Below are 17837 nucleotides of genomic sequence, written 5' to 3'. Positions count from 1 at the left end.
TTCAACTGATTTCAAAGATAAAACACCAGCAGGGGGTGAAAGAGTGTATGCATTGTGGAACCCATCATTAGCTTGTGTTTCCCTGGGGAACTTAAATACTGGTGCACCTTTGTGATAGCAGGTGGTGAAATGTTTGGTGGAAAAGCATTTCACTGGAAGTCCTTCACGGAAGAGGAGACTCTCATCCATACACATTCAGCTCATTTAGGATTCTGGAGACTCAACCGGTAGGCACATGGACATTGTTGTGTAAAATTGTTGCCAGTTAGGGGTTTATTTGTGTTGAGAATTGAGACCAATTGTCTAATTTAGTATATAGTATAATTTAGATAATATGACTACATTAAGATTATATATTTAATTTGAAATGACCTTACTTGAAGTAATGTATATTTCTTTTTGTGTTTTGCCTTTAACCTCTATGGGCTAGGCGGGACGAATTCGTCCCACCTACGTAACAGCCAGTCTAATCCAGTGGCGCGATTTTTGAATCGTTTGAAATACTATTACTTCAATTTCTCAAACATATGACTATTTTACAGCTATTTAAAGACAAGACTCTCGTTTATCTAACCACACTGTCCGATTTCAAAAAGGCTTTACAACGAAAGCAAAACATTAGATGATGTCAGGAGAGTGCCCAGCCAGAAATAATCAGACACCCATTTTTCAAGCTAGCATATAATGTCACCAAAACCCAAACCACAGCTAAATGCAGCACTAACCTTTGATGATCTTCATCAGATAACACACCTAGGACATTATGTTATACAATACATGCTTGTCTGTTCAATCAAGTTCATATTTATATAAAAAAACAGCTTTTTACATTAGCATGTGACGTTCAGAAAAAGCATACCCCCCGCAAACTTCCGGGGAATTTACTAACAGTTTGCTAAATTACTCACGATAAACGTTCACAAAAAGCATAACAATTATTTTAAGAATTATAGATACATTACTCCTCTATGCACTCGATATGTCCGATTTTAAAATAGCTTTTCGGATGAAGCACATTTTGCAATATTCTAAGTACATAGCCCAGCCATCACGGCTAGCTATTTAGACACCCGGCAAGATTAGCCTTCACCATAATAACATTTCCTATAAGAAAAATGTTCTTACCTTTCCTGTTCTTCGTCAGAATGCACGCCCAGGACTTCTACTTCAATAACAAATGTAGGTTTGGTCCCAAATAATCCATAGTTATATCCAAATAGCGTCGTTTTGTTCGTGCGTTCTAGACACTATACGAATGGTAATCCACGGTCGTGCGCATGGCGCATGGCGTGACAAAAAATGTCTAAATATTCCATTACCGTACTTCGAAGCATGTCAACCGCTGTTTAAAACCAATTTTTATGCCATTTATCTCGTAGAAAAGCGATAATATTCGGGAATCTGCAATAAATTAAACAGCCGAATTAAAATACTCCACGGGGGCTAATCGCGCACGCGCCTCATTCCATTGTCACCTAATGGGACACTTGGATAAGGTGATAATCTGTTTCAGCCTGAGGCTGCCTCGTCAACCTTCATGATTTTCCCGGGTCCTGAGAGCCTATTGGAGCCCTGGGAATTGTCACGTTACAGCTAAGATCCTTACTCTTCAATAAACAGATGCAAGACGCACGACTCCTTGTCAAACAGGCCACTTCCTGCATGAAACCTTGTCAGGTTTTTGCCTGCCATAGGAGTTCTGTTATACTCACAGACACCATTCAAACAGTTTTAGAAACTTTAGGGTGTTTTCTATCCAAACCTGAACAATAATATGCATATTCTAGCTTCTGAGTTGGTGTAGGAGGCAGTTAAAAATGGGCACATATTTTTTCCAAAATTCTCAATACTGCCCCCTAGCCCAAACAGGTTAAAGGTTATCAACCTAACTGACTAACTGACTAACTGACTAACTGACTAAAGAAATAAAAGAAATCAGAAGAAAATTGAGTTGTCCCTTGCGTCCTTAAGTCCTTAAAGGCCTTTTTCAAGTTTGGGCAAAGAGCTGCAGTGTGAACCATACACAACTTGACAGTTGATAACCGCGTGGCAGTGAAGACAAAAGGATTAACGGCCTGAAGTCAGGAAAGCTGTCGTCGCAGAGAGGAATATTGACTGACATCTCAACATGGTGGAGGAAGCTCTTGGAATAACAGTGAAGGAGCTGAAGCAAAAAATAACTTTAGCTAAAAGCACTTTTACCAAGCAGGCAAACTTCCTCAGCAGAGTCGCAAAGCACATGACTAAAAGAGAACTACAAGAGGAGTTCAAAAAGCTCAAGTCGGAGGCGAGGACGGTCAGTGAGACAAATGACGAGTACAGGGCTGGCCTTCTGGCAGACATTGAAGCTGGAACCGATGAGGGTGAAGAAGCTAAACTGAGCAAGGAGAAGCAGACTGAAGTTGAGAAGACGTTTCAAGAATGCGAAGCATGATTGGATGAGGTCAGGGAGATAGTCCAATCTATGGCCTAGATATGGCGAAAATGAGGTGAAGTCTGCAATCCATGAAGCCGAGACAGCCTGTGATGGAGTTGCTCAGATACCTGTTACCGCTGTAAACAGAGATGGCTTTGAGCTACGGTGGGATAGTGTGAAAACACAAGTCCAAAATGCAATTGCAAGCCTAGCAGAGTGGGAGATGTGGATTCCGGTGGCAGAAAAGGAAAGGCTCGGAGGGAGAGTGAAGGATCTGAAGGCATTCGGCAACAACCTTGAAGCAAGGAGGGCAGGATTTCTCACAGCACAAAGAATTGCAGAAGACGAGAGAGACAGAGGGAGAGTGCCGCAGGTGCCCATGCCAGCTCCACAACCGACACTGAGGATAAAGCCAATCTGTCTTCCCAAGTTCAGTGGGTACAAAAGGAACTTCCATCGATGGAGAAGAGACTGGGAGAGTCTGCAAAAGCAGGGGGAACCAACAGGCTCAATCGAAGTAAAGAGGATCCAACTCATTGTCAGTATAGATGAGAGGATATGCAGAGGCCTCCGTTTGTCTTCCTACAACACTGCTGAGGACATGTTCAGGGTGCTGGAAAACAGATATGGAAACAAGTCTACAAGTGCCTTGGAGATAATGGAGGATCTGGAGAAAATTCCTGCTTTAAGGGCAAATCAGCCTAGGAAAGTTATCGACATGATCCAAACTATAGAGAAGGCCCTGGATGACCTCACGGAGCTTGGAAACACAGGAGCCATCAACAACCCTCTAGTGATCAGATCCATAGAAAGCAAGTTACCTGACGACATCAAGAGAGAGTGGCTTGTCTCATGGTTAATCCGAGGAATAATGTCACACCAGATAATCACTTTGAGAACCTTCTTAAATTCCTGAAAACACAAGAGGAAATTCTTGAAAAACTGGAGCAGCTGGGAGTGAGTGAAAGGCCAGAAAAGAGAAATTCTTGCATGGAGAGGAAATATGCGTCCACACGGTCCACAACGAAAGGAGGCTGTGTTGTGTGTGGTGATGAAAAGCACAGAGAAAATATATTATTTTGCAAGCGTTTCAAGGAACTGAAGCCGGTGGAAAAGTTGGCTGCTGTAGAAAAGCTGGGGGCCTGCAAGAGGTGCTTGGTCTGTCATGGAGAAGATGATGAATGCAAAGAGACATACTTGTGCAGGAACAGAAACTGTAAAAAAGACCACCATTTCTTTCTATGCCTGAAGGGAGACTTCAGGAGGAGTGACTCAGAAAGAAGACAATTCAATGTGAGAAGGCATACGCGGACTGAGGAGCAGGAAGAATTTGTATCTAAACTCTCCCCAGAGATGGCGGACAAATTCAAGAGAGCGTTCACCAACATCACCGCAAAGACAAACTGTGGTGAAAAGATCCAGCTTGGAGAGATTGTGTCAGGTGCAGTAGAAGAATTGCCAGTTGTTCTAATGCTGCTCGAGGTAACTGCCAATGCAGGACAAAAAATTGGAACCCTGATCAACTTGGCATCAGACACAAATTATATCACCCACAGAGCTGCCAGGAGATTAAATCTTCGAAGTGAAAACATCACTTTAGTCGTCCATGGAGTTGGGGGGATGGCCATGAAGGTTAAAACCAGAAGATGTCTCCTCAGAGTGAGGGTCAAAATGCCTAGAGGCACAGAAAGAGCCCATGAGCTTGTCTGCTATGGTTTGAATGAAATTGCCAACATCCACAGAGTCATCAAACCTGAGCAACTCAAGAAGTTCTTCCCAGAAGTCAGTCTAGGAGATCTGAGGAGACCGGAGAGCATTGAGCTACTGATAAGCCACCGCGAAGGAAGACTTGCTCCGCAAAGAGTGAAGGTGATTGGAGACCTTGTCTTATGGGAGAGCCCGCTAGGAAAGATTGTTGGTGGAGCACATCCAGATCTGTTTGAAGAAGTCGATATGGCCGCACACAGGTCTGGAACGCACTTTGCTCGATCCATGAGAGCAACCGCTGTCAAGTATCAAGAGATAATTAAAACACGAGTTCACAGCTGAAACCAAAAGCACAGTTGCTCGCAGAGAGTTCTTGGATTGGTGGAAATGGGATAGCATTGGAGCAGCTTGCGAACCGAAGTGTGGAGGATGCCGGTGCGGCAATTGTCAACCAGGAGGCAAGGAAATGACTCTGAGTGAGGAAAGGGAGCTGGAGATCATAAGGAAAGGCCTCACGTACATCAAAGCAGATGCTCACAGCGATGAACCGCACTGGGACACAAAATACCCCTGGATTCAAGATCCAAGTTCCCTTCCCTACAACAGGAGTGGGGTTGAAGCCACCTTCTTAAGAACAGAAAAACAACTCAAAGAGCCAGAGTGGAAAATAGCATACACAGCTCAAGTGCATGAAATGGTGGAGAGAAGAGCAGCAAAGAAACTCACCAAAGAGATGATCGCCAGCTGGAAAGGACCAGTATGGTATGTCAACCACTTGGTGGCGCCAAACCCACACTCTGTCACAACACCTGTGCGACTGGTATGGAACAGCAGCCAGAAGTTTAAAGGGGTCAGCATGAATGACCTGCTGCTGAAAGGGCCTGATGTTCTCAATCCCATCCGAGCAGTACTACTCAGGTTCAGAAGAGGTGTCCATGCTGCTCTTGGCGACATCAGAAAGATGTACAATTCGGTGTGGTTAGAAAACCTGGAGATGCATCTCCACAGATTTCTCTGGAGAAACACTGAGGAGGAAGAGATTGAAGAGTATGCCATCACCCGAGTCAACATTGGCGATCGACCAGCAGGGTGCATTGCACAACTGGCCATGAGAGAGACAGCAAAACTGCCCATGTTCGCTCACCTGGAGGAGGAACGTAGGATCCTTGAAGAGGATGCCTATGTCGATGACATCCTGACTTCCCATAATGACTTACAAAAGCTGGACAAGGACACCAAAGGAGTTGAAGAGATCCTGAGGACAGGCGGATTCTTCCTCAAACCCTGGGTCCTGTCAGGCCAAAGTGGGAGGCAGGAGATCGTACCAGGAGAACAAGGAGCGGTGTCAGGCACAGTACTTATTCTCCCAAACCAGATGAGGAAAGGAGGCAATAAAGCTCTTGGAGTTGGATACCTTGTTGACGAGGACAAACTGTACCTTATGACTTCAATCAATTTCTCAAAGAGGAAAAAGAAGATGAGAGTCGGACAAAATCTCCTTGAAGAAGAGGTGAGAGGGAAAACTCCAAACCCACTGACGAGAAGAGAACTGCTAAGCCAAGTAGCTAGCCTGTATGACCCAATAAGCCTCGTCACACCTGCCAAACAAAAGGGCGCCATTCTTGTCAGAAAGGCATTTCAAGAAGCTGGAGGCAAAACTCTGACCCGAAACACGTGGGACAAACCTCTGTCTGAACAATTGAGAGAAGAAGCCATCAAACTGTTTGAGGAGTACACACGTCTTAGCCAAATCACCTTCCACAGAAGCCTCACACCAGTCAACTGGCTTGATAAACCTTGGGGAATAACATTCTCTGACGGAAGTGAGAAGAGCAATGGAGCCGTAGTGTACTTCAGATGGGAAACCGAGCAAGGCATCCAAGTCAGGTTGGTTGAGTCCAAAGCAAAACTCACACCTTTGGACCAAAAGGGGGAGGCAGTGAAAGCTGAAATCTGCGGTGCTGTCTGCACAGCACGACTTCGAAAGTACATTTGAAAAACACAGTCATATAGAAATTGAACGATGGCTCCATCTGCTGGACAGTCAAACTGTGGTGGGAGCTATCCAGAGAGACAGTTATGGGTATCAATCTTTCTTCGCGAACAGAGTTGGAGAGATCCAGAAATCCACATCCGTCGAAGACTGGTGGTGGATCCCGGGAGGCCTGAACAGTGCTGACATCATAACAAGAGGGGCAGCCCCAAAAGACCTCCAAGAAGATTCCATGTGGCAAAATGGACCAGCGTTCCTGCAGCAACCCATGGAAGAGTGGCCACAGAAGTCAGCCAAAGAAATTGCAGCTTATGCCAAGGAAGGCATAAACAAACTTCAAAGGAAATATTTCTCTGCAGCACTGACCAGAGCGCAGGCCAAGAGAAACAAGAATGATATACTTCCTGAAGTGGGAGTTCAGAAAGAAAATCAGAGTGATGCAGAGCAAAGCAGGCAAAATAACCCAGATGAACCTAAGACTAAGATCCGAAGACCACCAGCTGGCTCTGCGGTAACAAAACTGATTGACATCAGGAAATTCAGCAGCCTGACCAGGCTGATCCGAGTCACTGCCTGGGTTTGGAGAGCTGCAACGAAATGGAAAGAAGTGTTGACCAGGAATTCAGCCTCAGATAAACCAAAGTGGGAGGAAATTCTTTCAACAAACTGGAAGTCCAGAGGCAAACAAGCTGTACTCACTGTTGGGGAGTGTGAAGATCCACTAAGAGACCTGTTCCTTGCAGCTCAAGAAGGTATAACCTTTCAAGGCACCACTCTCAACAGACTCGCTGTTTACAGAGATGAAGAGACTGGGCTCTTGGTTTGTGGAGGGAGGTTCAAGATCTTTGATGAGGACGAGACTGCTGTACCAATTCTACCATATGAGGCATGGATATCCACTCTCCTAGCCCAAGAGGCCCATGATGCAAACCATGAAGAAATAGCAGGTACACTCCTCCGGATGAGGAAGAAGGCCTGGGTGATAAAAGGCCGGAAGCTGGCTAAAAAGAGAGTTGACAGCTGTGTGGTGTGCAGAAAGGCTAGGGCCAGAAAGTGCCAACAGATCATGAGTGACCTTCCACCCGAGCGTATAACACCAGCCAGACCATTTGAGTACACAACAGTGGACTTATTTGGACCATATGAACTCAAGGACGAGGTGAGAAAGAAAGTCAAGCTCAAGGTGTGGGGAATTGTCTTCTGCTGTATGGCATCCAGAGCTATACACACAGATGTTGTCAGTGACCAGTCAACTGAAGGCTTCTTACTGGCCTACCAAAGATTCACGGCACTGAGAGGTCATCCAAAGAAACTGTGGTCAGATCCTGGAAAGAACTTTGTGGGTGCCAGACCTGCCCTCTACCACTTCCTGGATCAACAAATTACATCTGAGCTTGAAAATGAAGCTTCAAAGCATTGAACAGAGTGGAGCTGGAAGATCCACCCAGCAGACTCCCCTCACAGGAATGGTGCTGCAGAAGCAGCTGTTCACACTGTGAAGCGGGCCTTGCACAATATGAGAGGCGAAGGACTCTTCACATGGAGTGAGTTTCAAACATTTATGTTCATGGCTGCTAACCTTGCCAATGAAAGGCCCATAGATGCCAGGACTCAGAGCCGGGAGGACTGCATAGAATACATCAGCCCTAATTCTCTTCTGCTTGGAAGGACTGGACCTAGGGGAGACTTGGGAAGCTTTGAGTTTGAAGACTACTCCTACAAACGGTTAAGAGTCATTCAAGCAGAAGTTAACTGGTTCTGGAGGAAGTGGAGTCAGTTGGCTGGACCTAACCTGTTTGTGAGGAGTAAGTGGCACACAAAGCAGCGAAATGTGGCCGTTGGAGACGTCGTCTGGCTTGCAGACCAGAACGCTTTGAGGAGTCAGTATAAGCTTGGTAGGGTCGTCAATGTCAATGCTGACAAGGAGGGCATTGTGAGAGATGCAAATATACGAACCTTCCCAAGTTATCCCATCTCAACTTTGAAGCATGTTTTACATGGTAATAGGTTGCTAGGTTTTACATGGTAATAATATACACTGCTCAAAAAAATAAAGGGAACACTTAAACAACACAATGTAACTCCAAGTCAATCACACTTCTGTGAAATCAAACTGTCCACTTAGGAAGCAACACTCATTGACAATAAATTTCACATGCTGTTGTGCAAATGGAATAGACAACAGTTGGAAATTATAGGCAATTAGCAAGACATCCCCAATAAAGGAGTGGTTCTGCAGGTGGGGACCACAGACCACTTCTCAGTTCCTATGCTTCCTGGCTGATGTTTTGGTCACTTTTGAATGCTGGCAGTGCTTTCACTCTAGTGGTAGCATGAGACGGAGTCTACAACCCACACAAGTGGCTCAGGTAGTGCAGCTCATCCAGGATGGCACATCAATGCGAGCTGTGGCAAGAAGGTTTGCTGTGTCTGTCAGCGTAGTGTCCAGAGCATGGAGGCGCTACCAGGAGACAGGCCAGTACATCAGGAGACGTGGAGGAGGCCGTAGGAGGGCAACAACCCAGCAGCAGGACCGCTACCTCCGCCTTTGTGCAAGGAGGAGCAGGAGAAGCACTGCCAGAGCCCTGCAAAATGACCTCCAGCAGGCCACAAATGTGCATGTGTCTGCTCAAACGGTCAGAAACAGACTCCATGAGGGTGGTATGAGGGCCCGACGTCCACAGGTGGGGGTTGTGCTTACAGCCCAACACCGTGCAGGACGTTTGGCATTTGCCAGAGAACACCAAGATTGGCAAATTCGCCACTGGCGCCCTGTGCTCTTCACAGATGAAAGCAGGTTCACACTGAGCACATGTGACAGACGTGACAGAGTCTGGAGACGCCGTGGAGAACGTTATGCTGCCTGCAACATCCTCCAGCATGACCGGTTTGGCGGTGGGTCAGTCATGGTATGGGGTGGCATTTCTTTGGGGGGCCGCACAGCCGTCCATGTGCTCGCCAGAGGTAGCCTGACTGCCAATAGGTACCGAGATGAGATCCTCAGACCCCTTGTGAGACCATATGCTGGTGCGGTTGCCCCTGGGTTCCTCCTAATGCAAGACAATGCTAGACCTCATGTGGCTGGAGTGTGTCACCAGTTCCTGCAAGAGGAAGGCATTGATGCTATGGACTGGCCCACCCGTTCCCCAGACCTGAATCCAATTGAGCACATCTGGGACATCATGTCTCGCTCCATCCACCAACGCCACGTTGCACCACAGACTGTCCAGGAGTTGGCGGATGCTTTAGTCCAGGTCTGGGAGGAGATCCCCCAGGAGACCATCCGCCATCTCATCAGGAGCATGCCCAGGCATTGTAGGGAGGTCATACAGGCACGTGGAGGCCACACACACTACTGAGCCTCATTTTGACTTGTTTTAAGGACATTACATCAAAGTTGGATCAGCCTGTAGTGTGGTTTTCCACTTTAATTTTGAGTGTGACTCCAAATCCAGACCTCCATGGGTTGATAAATTGGATTTCCATTGATTATTTTTATGTGATTTTGTTGTCAGCACATTCAACTATGTAAAGAAAAAAGTATTTAATAAGATTATTTCTTTCATTCAGATCTAGGATGTGTTGTTTAAGTGTTCCCTTTATTTTTTTGAGCAGTATATATCTGCCTCACTCTCAGTGAAATCAGTAGTACTGCTAGGTTTTACACAGTATTAATACATGTCTGTCTCATTCTCAGAGAAATCAGTAGTACTGCTAGTTTTTACACAGTAATAATATATATCTGCCTCACTCTCAGAAAAATCAGTAGTACTGCTAGGTTTTATACAGTATTAATATATATCTGTCTCATTCTCAGAGAAATCAGTAGTACTGCTAGGTTTTAAACAGTAATAGTATATTTCGGTCTCACTCTCAGAGATCAGGCTATACGGAGTACCAGTACTGAGTCAATGTGCAGGGGTACCAGGTAGTTGAGGTAATAATGAGGCTATAAGGAGTACCAGTACTGAGTCAATGTGCAGGGGTACCAGGTAGTTGAGGTAATAATGAGACTATAAGGATTACCAGTACTGAGTCAATGTGCAGGGGTACCAGGTAGTTTAGGTAATTGAGGTAATATGTACATGTAGGTAGGGGTAAATGTGACTAGGCAATCAGGATAGAGATTTATATCTCTTCATCCAGGGAGTGCGCAAACACACACACACACACACACACACGGAGGGAATGTTGTGTTTGTTTAATATTGTTTTAGGACTATGAAAATGGACAAAAGGATTAGCCTATGGATTATGAAAACAACAAAAATAAATGGGAAAATGGGAGAGGAGAAATGACAAGAGACAGTGTTTTTAACTCACTGACCATGACCCATGAGTTCTTCTTACCTTTGTTCAGTAGAAAAGTCTCCCTCTCTAAACATTATAGGACGATCCATAGACTGGTCACTCTTCATGGACACACAGCTGGGTACAGGGGAGGCTGGTCTCTCCTGCTTGATTGGGCTTCAACACAACAGAGACAAACATTACATCTCTCATCTACTCTGATCTCAGATGGGGAAAGATAAGAAGAGTTTCATTACAAAACACTATATATCACTTTCAGAAACGTTCATGAATTAGCTTTTAGGGTAGGGGGCAGAATTTTGAAGGTTCGATGACAAACGTGCCCAAAGTAAACTGCCTGTTACTCAGGCCCAGAAGCTAGGATATGCATATGCATATATATGCGTATTGGATAGAAAACACTCTGACATTTCTAAAACTGTTTAAATAATGTCTGTGTCTATAACAGAACTGATATGGCAGGTGAAAACCCGAGGAAAATCCATCCAGGACATGGGATTTCTTTGATGTGAGTTGTTTTCCATTGAATGCCTATTGATGGGTTAGGGCCCACATTGCAGTTCCTATGGCTTCCACTAGATGTCAACAGTCTTTAGACATTGTTTCAGGCTTGTTTTCTGAAAAATGAAGAAGAATGAAACCTTTCTTTCAGTGGACAGGGAAAGAATGCAGAGCTGGTTTGAGCGTGTGACCGAGTGCGCACCCTTCATTGTTTTGCCTTTGTATTGAAGACGCTATTGTCCGGTTTAAATATTATCAATTATTTATACCATAGACAACCTGAGGACTATTTATAGACATCGTTTGACATGTTTCAACGAACTTTACCGGTACTATTAGGATGTATTCGTCTGCATGTTTTGACCACCTTGGAGCTAGTGGATTACTGAACAAAATGCGCCAACAAAAGTTTTTGGGATTAAAAAAGGGACTTTATCTAACAAAACAAACATTTATTGTGTAGCTGGGACTCTTGTGACTGCAACCATATGAAGATCTTTAAAGGTAAGTGATTCATTTTATCGCTATTTCTGACTTTTGTAATTCCTTTACTTAGGGGTAAAATGTTTGCATGCTTTTGTAAGCGGGGCGCTGTCCTCAGATAATCGCATGGTATGCTTTCGCCGTAAAGCCTTTTTGAAATCTGACAAAGCGACTGGATTAAAAATAAGTTAATCTTTAAAACGATGAATAACACTTGTATTTTTATGAATGTTTATTATTACTATTTTAGTATTTTAATATGGCGCTCTGCAACTTCACCAGATATTGGCGTGCCACCTACCCCAAACCTCTTACAGCTACTAAAGGCCAGGGGGCAGTATTGAGAATTTTGAAGAAAATATGTGCCCATATTAAACTGCCTCCTATGCAAACTCAGAAGCTAGGATATGCATATTATTAGATTTGGATAGAAAACACTCTTACGTTTCTAAAACTGTTTGAATGGTGTCTGTAAGTATAACAGAACTCATATGGCAGTCAAAACCCTGAGACAAATCCTAACAGGAAGTGGAAATCTGATGTGTGGAATCACTTTCAAGCCTTTGCCTATTAAACACACAGGGACTGGTTACTCATTTAGCACTTCCTAAGGCTTCCACTAGATGTCAACAGTCTTTACAAAGTGGTTTGAGTCTTCTCTGGTAAAAACAGACCGAACTAGAAGCCTGGCAACTTGGTCACTAGTGGATGGCCATTACTACTATGACGCGCGTGCATGTGGGGACTGTTTCGTTCCGAAACGTTTTATAAGACAATGCAATCGTCCGCCTTAAATATTATTGAAGTTCTGATTGAAAAAGGCCCTAAAGATTTATGCTACACAACGTTTGACATGTTTGAACGAACGTAAATGGTTTTTTTTGTACTTTCGTGGCTGTCACAGTTGTCGTCGGGAATGGAGGACCAAAACGGAGCGGGTTGTATACTCATCTTCTTTTAACCTGTTAGGGCTAGGGGGCAGTATTGACACGGCCGGATAAAAAACGTACCCGATTTAATCTGGTTACTACTCCTGCCCAGTAACTAGAATATGCATATAATCATTGGCTTTGGATAGAAAACACCCTAAAGTTTCTAAAACTGTTTGAATGGTGTCTGTGAGTATAACAGAACTCATATGGCAGGCCAAAACCTGAGAAGATTCCATGCAGGAAGTGGCCTGTCTGACAAGTTGTGTTTCATTTTGGCTCTTTTTATTGAAGACTGGGGATCTTTGCTATAACGTGACACTTCCTACGGCTCCCATAGGCTCTCAGAGCCTGGGAAAAAGCTGAACGATATCGAGGCAGCCTCTGGCTGAAACACATTATCGCGTTTGGCAAGTGGCCTATCAGAGTACTATGGGCTTAGGCGCGTACCCGAGTCGACCCGATGCTTTATTTTCTTTCGTCTGTTTACCTAAACGCAGATTCCCGGTCGGAATATTATCGCTTTTTTTATGAGAAAAATTGCATAAAAATTGATTTTAAACAGCGGTTGACATGCTTCGAAGTACGGTAATGGAATATTTCGAATTTTTTTGTCACGAATTGCGCCATGCTCGTCACCCTTATTTACCCTTTCGGATAGTGTCTTGAACGCACGAACAAAACGCCGCTATTTGGATATAACAATGGATTATTTGGGACCAAACCAACATTTGTTATTGAAGTAGAAGTCCTGGGAGTGCATTCTGACGAAGACAGCAAAGGTAATAACATTTTTCTTATAGTAAATCTGACTTTGGTGAGTGCTAAACTTGCTGGGTGTCTAAATAGCTAGCCCTGTGATGCCGGGCTATCTACTGAGAATATTGCAAAATGTGCTTTCACCGAAAAGCTATTTTAAAATCGGACATATCGAGTGCATAGAGGAGTTCTGTATCTATAATTCTTAAAATAATTGTTATGCTTTTTGTGAACGTTTATCGTGAGTAATTTAGTAAATTCACTGGCAGTGTTCGGTGGGAATGCTAGTCACATGCTAATGTAAAAAGCTGGTTTTTGATATAAATATGAACTTGATTGAACAAAACATGCATGTATTGTATAACATAATGTCCTAGGGTTGTCATCTGATGAAGATTATCAAAGGTTAGTGCTACATTTAGCTGTGGTTTGGGTTTATGTGACATTATATGCTAGCTTGAAAAATGGGTGTCTGATTATTTCTGGCTGGGTACTCTGCTGACATAATCTAATGTTTTGCTTTCGTTGTAAAGCCTTTTTGAAATCGGACAGTGTGGTTAGAATAACGAGAGTCTTTAAAATGGTGTAAAATAGTAATATGTTTGAAAAATTGAAGTTTTTGCATTTTTGAGGTATTTGAATAACGCGCCACGGGATTACACTGGCTGTTGAGTAGGTGGGACGCAAGCGTCCCACCTAGCCCATAGAGGTTAATGGGTGAAAGAAGGAAAACCAAAACAAACATGTATTCAAAATAAACAACAATTAAGAACGATGAAAATGACAGTCTTGTCAGGCAATGACAGCTAAATAAGAGACAATCTCCCACAACACCAAACCAAACAATTACCCCTATATTGGACTCTCAATCAGAGGCAACGAGAAAGCACCTGCCTCCAATTGAGAGTCCCACCCCCCATCAACCTAAACATAGACATACAAAAGACCAGAGACCACATAGAATTACAAACATAGAACATTACCCAAAAACCCGGAAATAATAAATCAAACGCCCTACTAACTAAAACACCACCCTGAACCACATAAAACAAATACCCTTCTACTGGTCAGGACGTGACAGTGGCGACATGTTCCGCGCGCTTCGTACATTTGGAGTAGCCTACAGACCGCGGAAATGACAAGGAGCTATTTCGACATAAATTATGAACTTTTTCGAACAAAACAACATTTGTTGTGGACCTGGGATTTCTGGAAGTGCCTTCTGATGAAGATAATGAAAGGTAAGTGAATATTTACAATACTGTATTTGATTTTAGATGACTCCAAGAAGGCGCTAGTCTGTATCGCCTAGCATATTTTTCTGAGCACAGTACCTCGTTTATTGCAAAGTCTGATTTCCCAGTAAAGTTATTTTTAAATCTGGAAATGCGGTTGCATTCACGAGATGTTAATCTATAATTCTTTGAATGACAATATTATATTTTACCAACGTTTTCGAATAGTATTTTACTAAATTGTAGCGCTGATTCACCGGCGGTGTTGGAGGGAAAATATTTTCTGAACATCACGCGCCAATGTAAAATGCTGTTTTTATATATAAATATTTAGTTGATAGAACAAAAGAATGCATGTATTGTGTAACATGATGTCCTAGGAGTGTCATCTGATGAAGATTGTCAAAGGTTAGTGCTGCATTTAGCTGTGTTTTGTTTATTTGTGATGCATGTGGTTGGTCGGAAAATGGCGGTGTGGTTATTTGTGTCGATGTACTCTCCTAACATAATGTAATGTTTTGCTTTCGCTGTAAAGCCTTTTTGAAATCGGACAACGTGATTCGATTCAGGAGAAGTGTATCTATAAAACGGTGTAAGATAGTCCTATGTTTGAGAAATAGAAATTATTAGATTTGTGCTTTTGAATACGGCGCTCTGATTTTTAACAAAAATCGATCCCGCTAACGGGATTGTAGCGGCAAGAAGTTTAGAAATTATGAAAGAGAATGGTATGTTTTCTCACTATCTAATCATGGCATGGGATTGTTCAATGACAGAAATGTATTTATTTCAAATCTACCACTTGACGATTTCATTTCAGAGAGACATATAATCGTTTTTTTGCAAAATGCTATATATTTGCCTCACTCTCAAATGTGACCGACCGGCTCAATTCTGTCTTATGCAGCAACATTTGAAATTGTGTTTTTTAAATTGGGTAAAATTAGAGACTCATGGCAAGAAAATTGTGTATCATACACTACAGTTGGAACAATGGGAAAGTAATTCTGCTTTGAACGATGATAAACTTGTAACCTCACTTTTGAGAAAATGGCCTTTGAACGTTTTGGTACCTACTTGAGAGCTCTTTGTCTACAGGACTGTTGCTTTGGCAGATAACGTCACCCAACTAAATAAATATATTTTTATATATAATTAACTAAATGTATGGTGTTTTGGTGTATGTTAGTTTAATTGTTTCTTATGCTATAAATGTTTATTTTATGGTTGTAAGTGATAAACTGAACAAGAACATTTTATATTTTGCAATTCTGAGTAATTACTACTTTAAGGAATTACACATTATTCAGTACTACTGTAGTTGCTACATAACTCCAATAGATGGTAGCATAAGACCACAAATGATATTTCAGAATATTAGTTTAGTTTTCTCCCTGGATACACCACCACTCCCCGCGCTTCTTTCTGTCCTTTTCCACACTGCTAACGCAAGAGGAAGGACTGAAAAAGCATTTAACAGATTACTGTGAAGTAATATAACGATGATTCATGTTTATTATTACCTGTTTTTATGCTCTTGTTTTGAAATTATACTTCATTACTATAATGATTATCAATAAGCCTGAACATTAATTCAGTCACCTCTGGTCGAGAAAAATGTATTTTCCTAGTACAATCATTGTCAAATGTATCGTTAACCAGCATCAACCCACGGCCTTCTTGTTCAAGAAGTCAACTCAGCCCCAATAAAAAGCTTGTGCCATCACTCTCAATCGCACGCTAGTAGTCAACTCAGCCCCGCTAAAATGCTTGTGCCATCACTCTACCTTTTCGCACAAGTAGTCAACTCCCGCCAAAAAGATTGTGACGTCTCACGCTAGCAGTCAACTCAGCCCCGCTAAAAGGCTTGTGTTGTCAGCGGCAGGGAGCACTCTGCCTTCTCGAGCAAACGAGGGGCATGTTGAGGTAATTTTCTAACCACGAGGGTTGCACGATGTAATTTATTGGCGGGCTGGAAGATGCACTCTTGTCTTTTCTATTCCGAGGTTGTTTACTCACAATATCACATATTAAGATGATTTTTTATAATGCATGTATACTGAGGTTGAGGTTCTGAGTAGTGATCATTTACCCGGGGTTCAATACCTGCTATAGTCACTATTTTGTTGCTCTCCCAAAAGCAACACAGGCCTAATACCAGATATATAGCTAACTAAAGTAATGAGTGACCATTTTAGAAAATCATGGGACATATAGTCTGTGGTTGCATGCTATTTTATGCTATTTTATGTCAATCATATTGCTGCTTGTAGCCTATAACTAATGCTTTGTGGTCTTATGCTGCCATCTATGGGAAATAATTAGTATTTAAAAGTTATTAATTCACATACAGACGTAGGTGAGGCAGCTGAGAAATAAAGTGTATTTTTCTTGTTAATTCCTTAGATCAGTCTCAAACCTGCCTCACCTATCCCACACCAATTGCTTACCTTGCGCACCAGGAGGCTAATTCCTTTTGGCCATTTATGCAAATATATGGCGAAGCGCGTTACGCATATCTGTGAGTTATGAAAGTTATGAAAACGAAGTGTTTTGCAAATTTTGAACTTACAATATGGCTACTAATACTGGAAAAGCTAAATCAATGTCCAAGAACAGAGATTTCTGACGATATTCTTGCATACATTTTTTTGAGACAACAGCTAAAGGAGAGGACGCTAACGTTACCTGCTATCATTACATTAGACTGGTAAGTGAAATACGAGTCTTCATATTTATATTATTTTATATTGTAAATCCGAAAGCCACAACATGTCAAAGTCAACATACATTATACATTGGCACCTGACTGGCACAGTCGTCTAACACACTGCCAGTACCTGGTTCGAATCCGTCCGTGATTGGGAGTCCCATAGGGAGGCACACAATTGGCCCAGCGTCGTCCGGGTTTGGCCGGGGTAGGCGTCATTGTAAATAAGAATTTGTACTGACTTGCCTAGTTAATACGTGTCACATATTAGTTTGCAAACAATGTAAAACAAATAATAATAAAGCTGCATACAAACAATGTATTTTTTGTTGTCTTGAGTTAAATGCAGGTGTTTCAGCCTAGCTCAGTGCTTTCTGTGGTGGAGGGGCAGCCAGAGGGAAATACTGAGCATAGGGTTTGGTAATGTTCTGTAGTTGCGCCTTGATTGGCTCAGTGTTCTGTCACTCATGGAGATACTACGTCACCGCAAAATCTACAGGGAGATCTAAAAAATTCAAGCCCATTGGGTGCTGCCATAGAGTTACATTAGAAGTGCCCATCCAAAAGGCTCAAGGTCATTGGCGACAGAAAATTGTCAAATCACGTTATATCTACCATGGCTTTGATTGGACTGGTCCAATTCTGCGTTTAATCTGTCAAGGTATAGGGGGCAGTATTTTCGATTTCGGATGAAAAATGTGCCCAAATTAAACTGCCTGCTACTCGGGCTCAGAAGGTAGGATATGCATATTATTAGTATATTTGGATAGAAAACACTCTGAAGTTTATAAAAC

General features: G+C 42.7%; 1 protein-coding gene across 3 annotated transcripts in view; it reads right to left on the bottom strand.

The window, feature by feature from the left end:
- The window catches only part of LOC123743363 (NACHT, LRR and PYD domains-containing protein 3), a 46439-nt gene that overhangs the window by 14731 nt on the left and 13871 nt on the right, over positions 1-17837 (bottom strand). For all 3 annotated transcript variants that reach the window (XM_082976243.1, XM_082976245.1, XM_082976244.1), the window contains exon 3: positions 10466-10582. In XM_082976243.1, the coding sequence (XP_082832369.1) occupies positions 10466-10582 (117 nt within the window). The remainder of the gene's footprint in view (positions 1-10465; positions 10583-17837) is intronic.

The sequence above is a fragment of the Salmo salar genome, chromosome 06 (genome assembly GCF_965601325.2).
Source record: "Salmo salar chromosome 06, fSalSal1, whole genome shotgun sequence".
In the NCBI taxonomy this organism is placed as follows: Eukaryota; Metazoa; Chordata; class Actinopteri; order Salmoniformes; family Salmonidae; genus Salmo; species Salmo salar.
The sequence above is the reverse complement of the archived record's forward strand: the minus strand, read 5'-3'. Positions and strand labels throughout refer to the sequence as shown.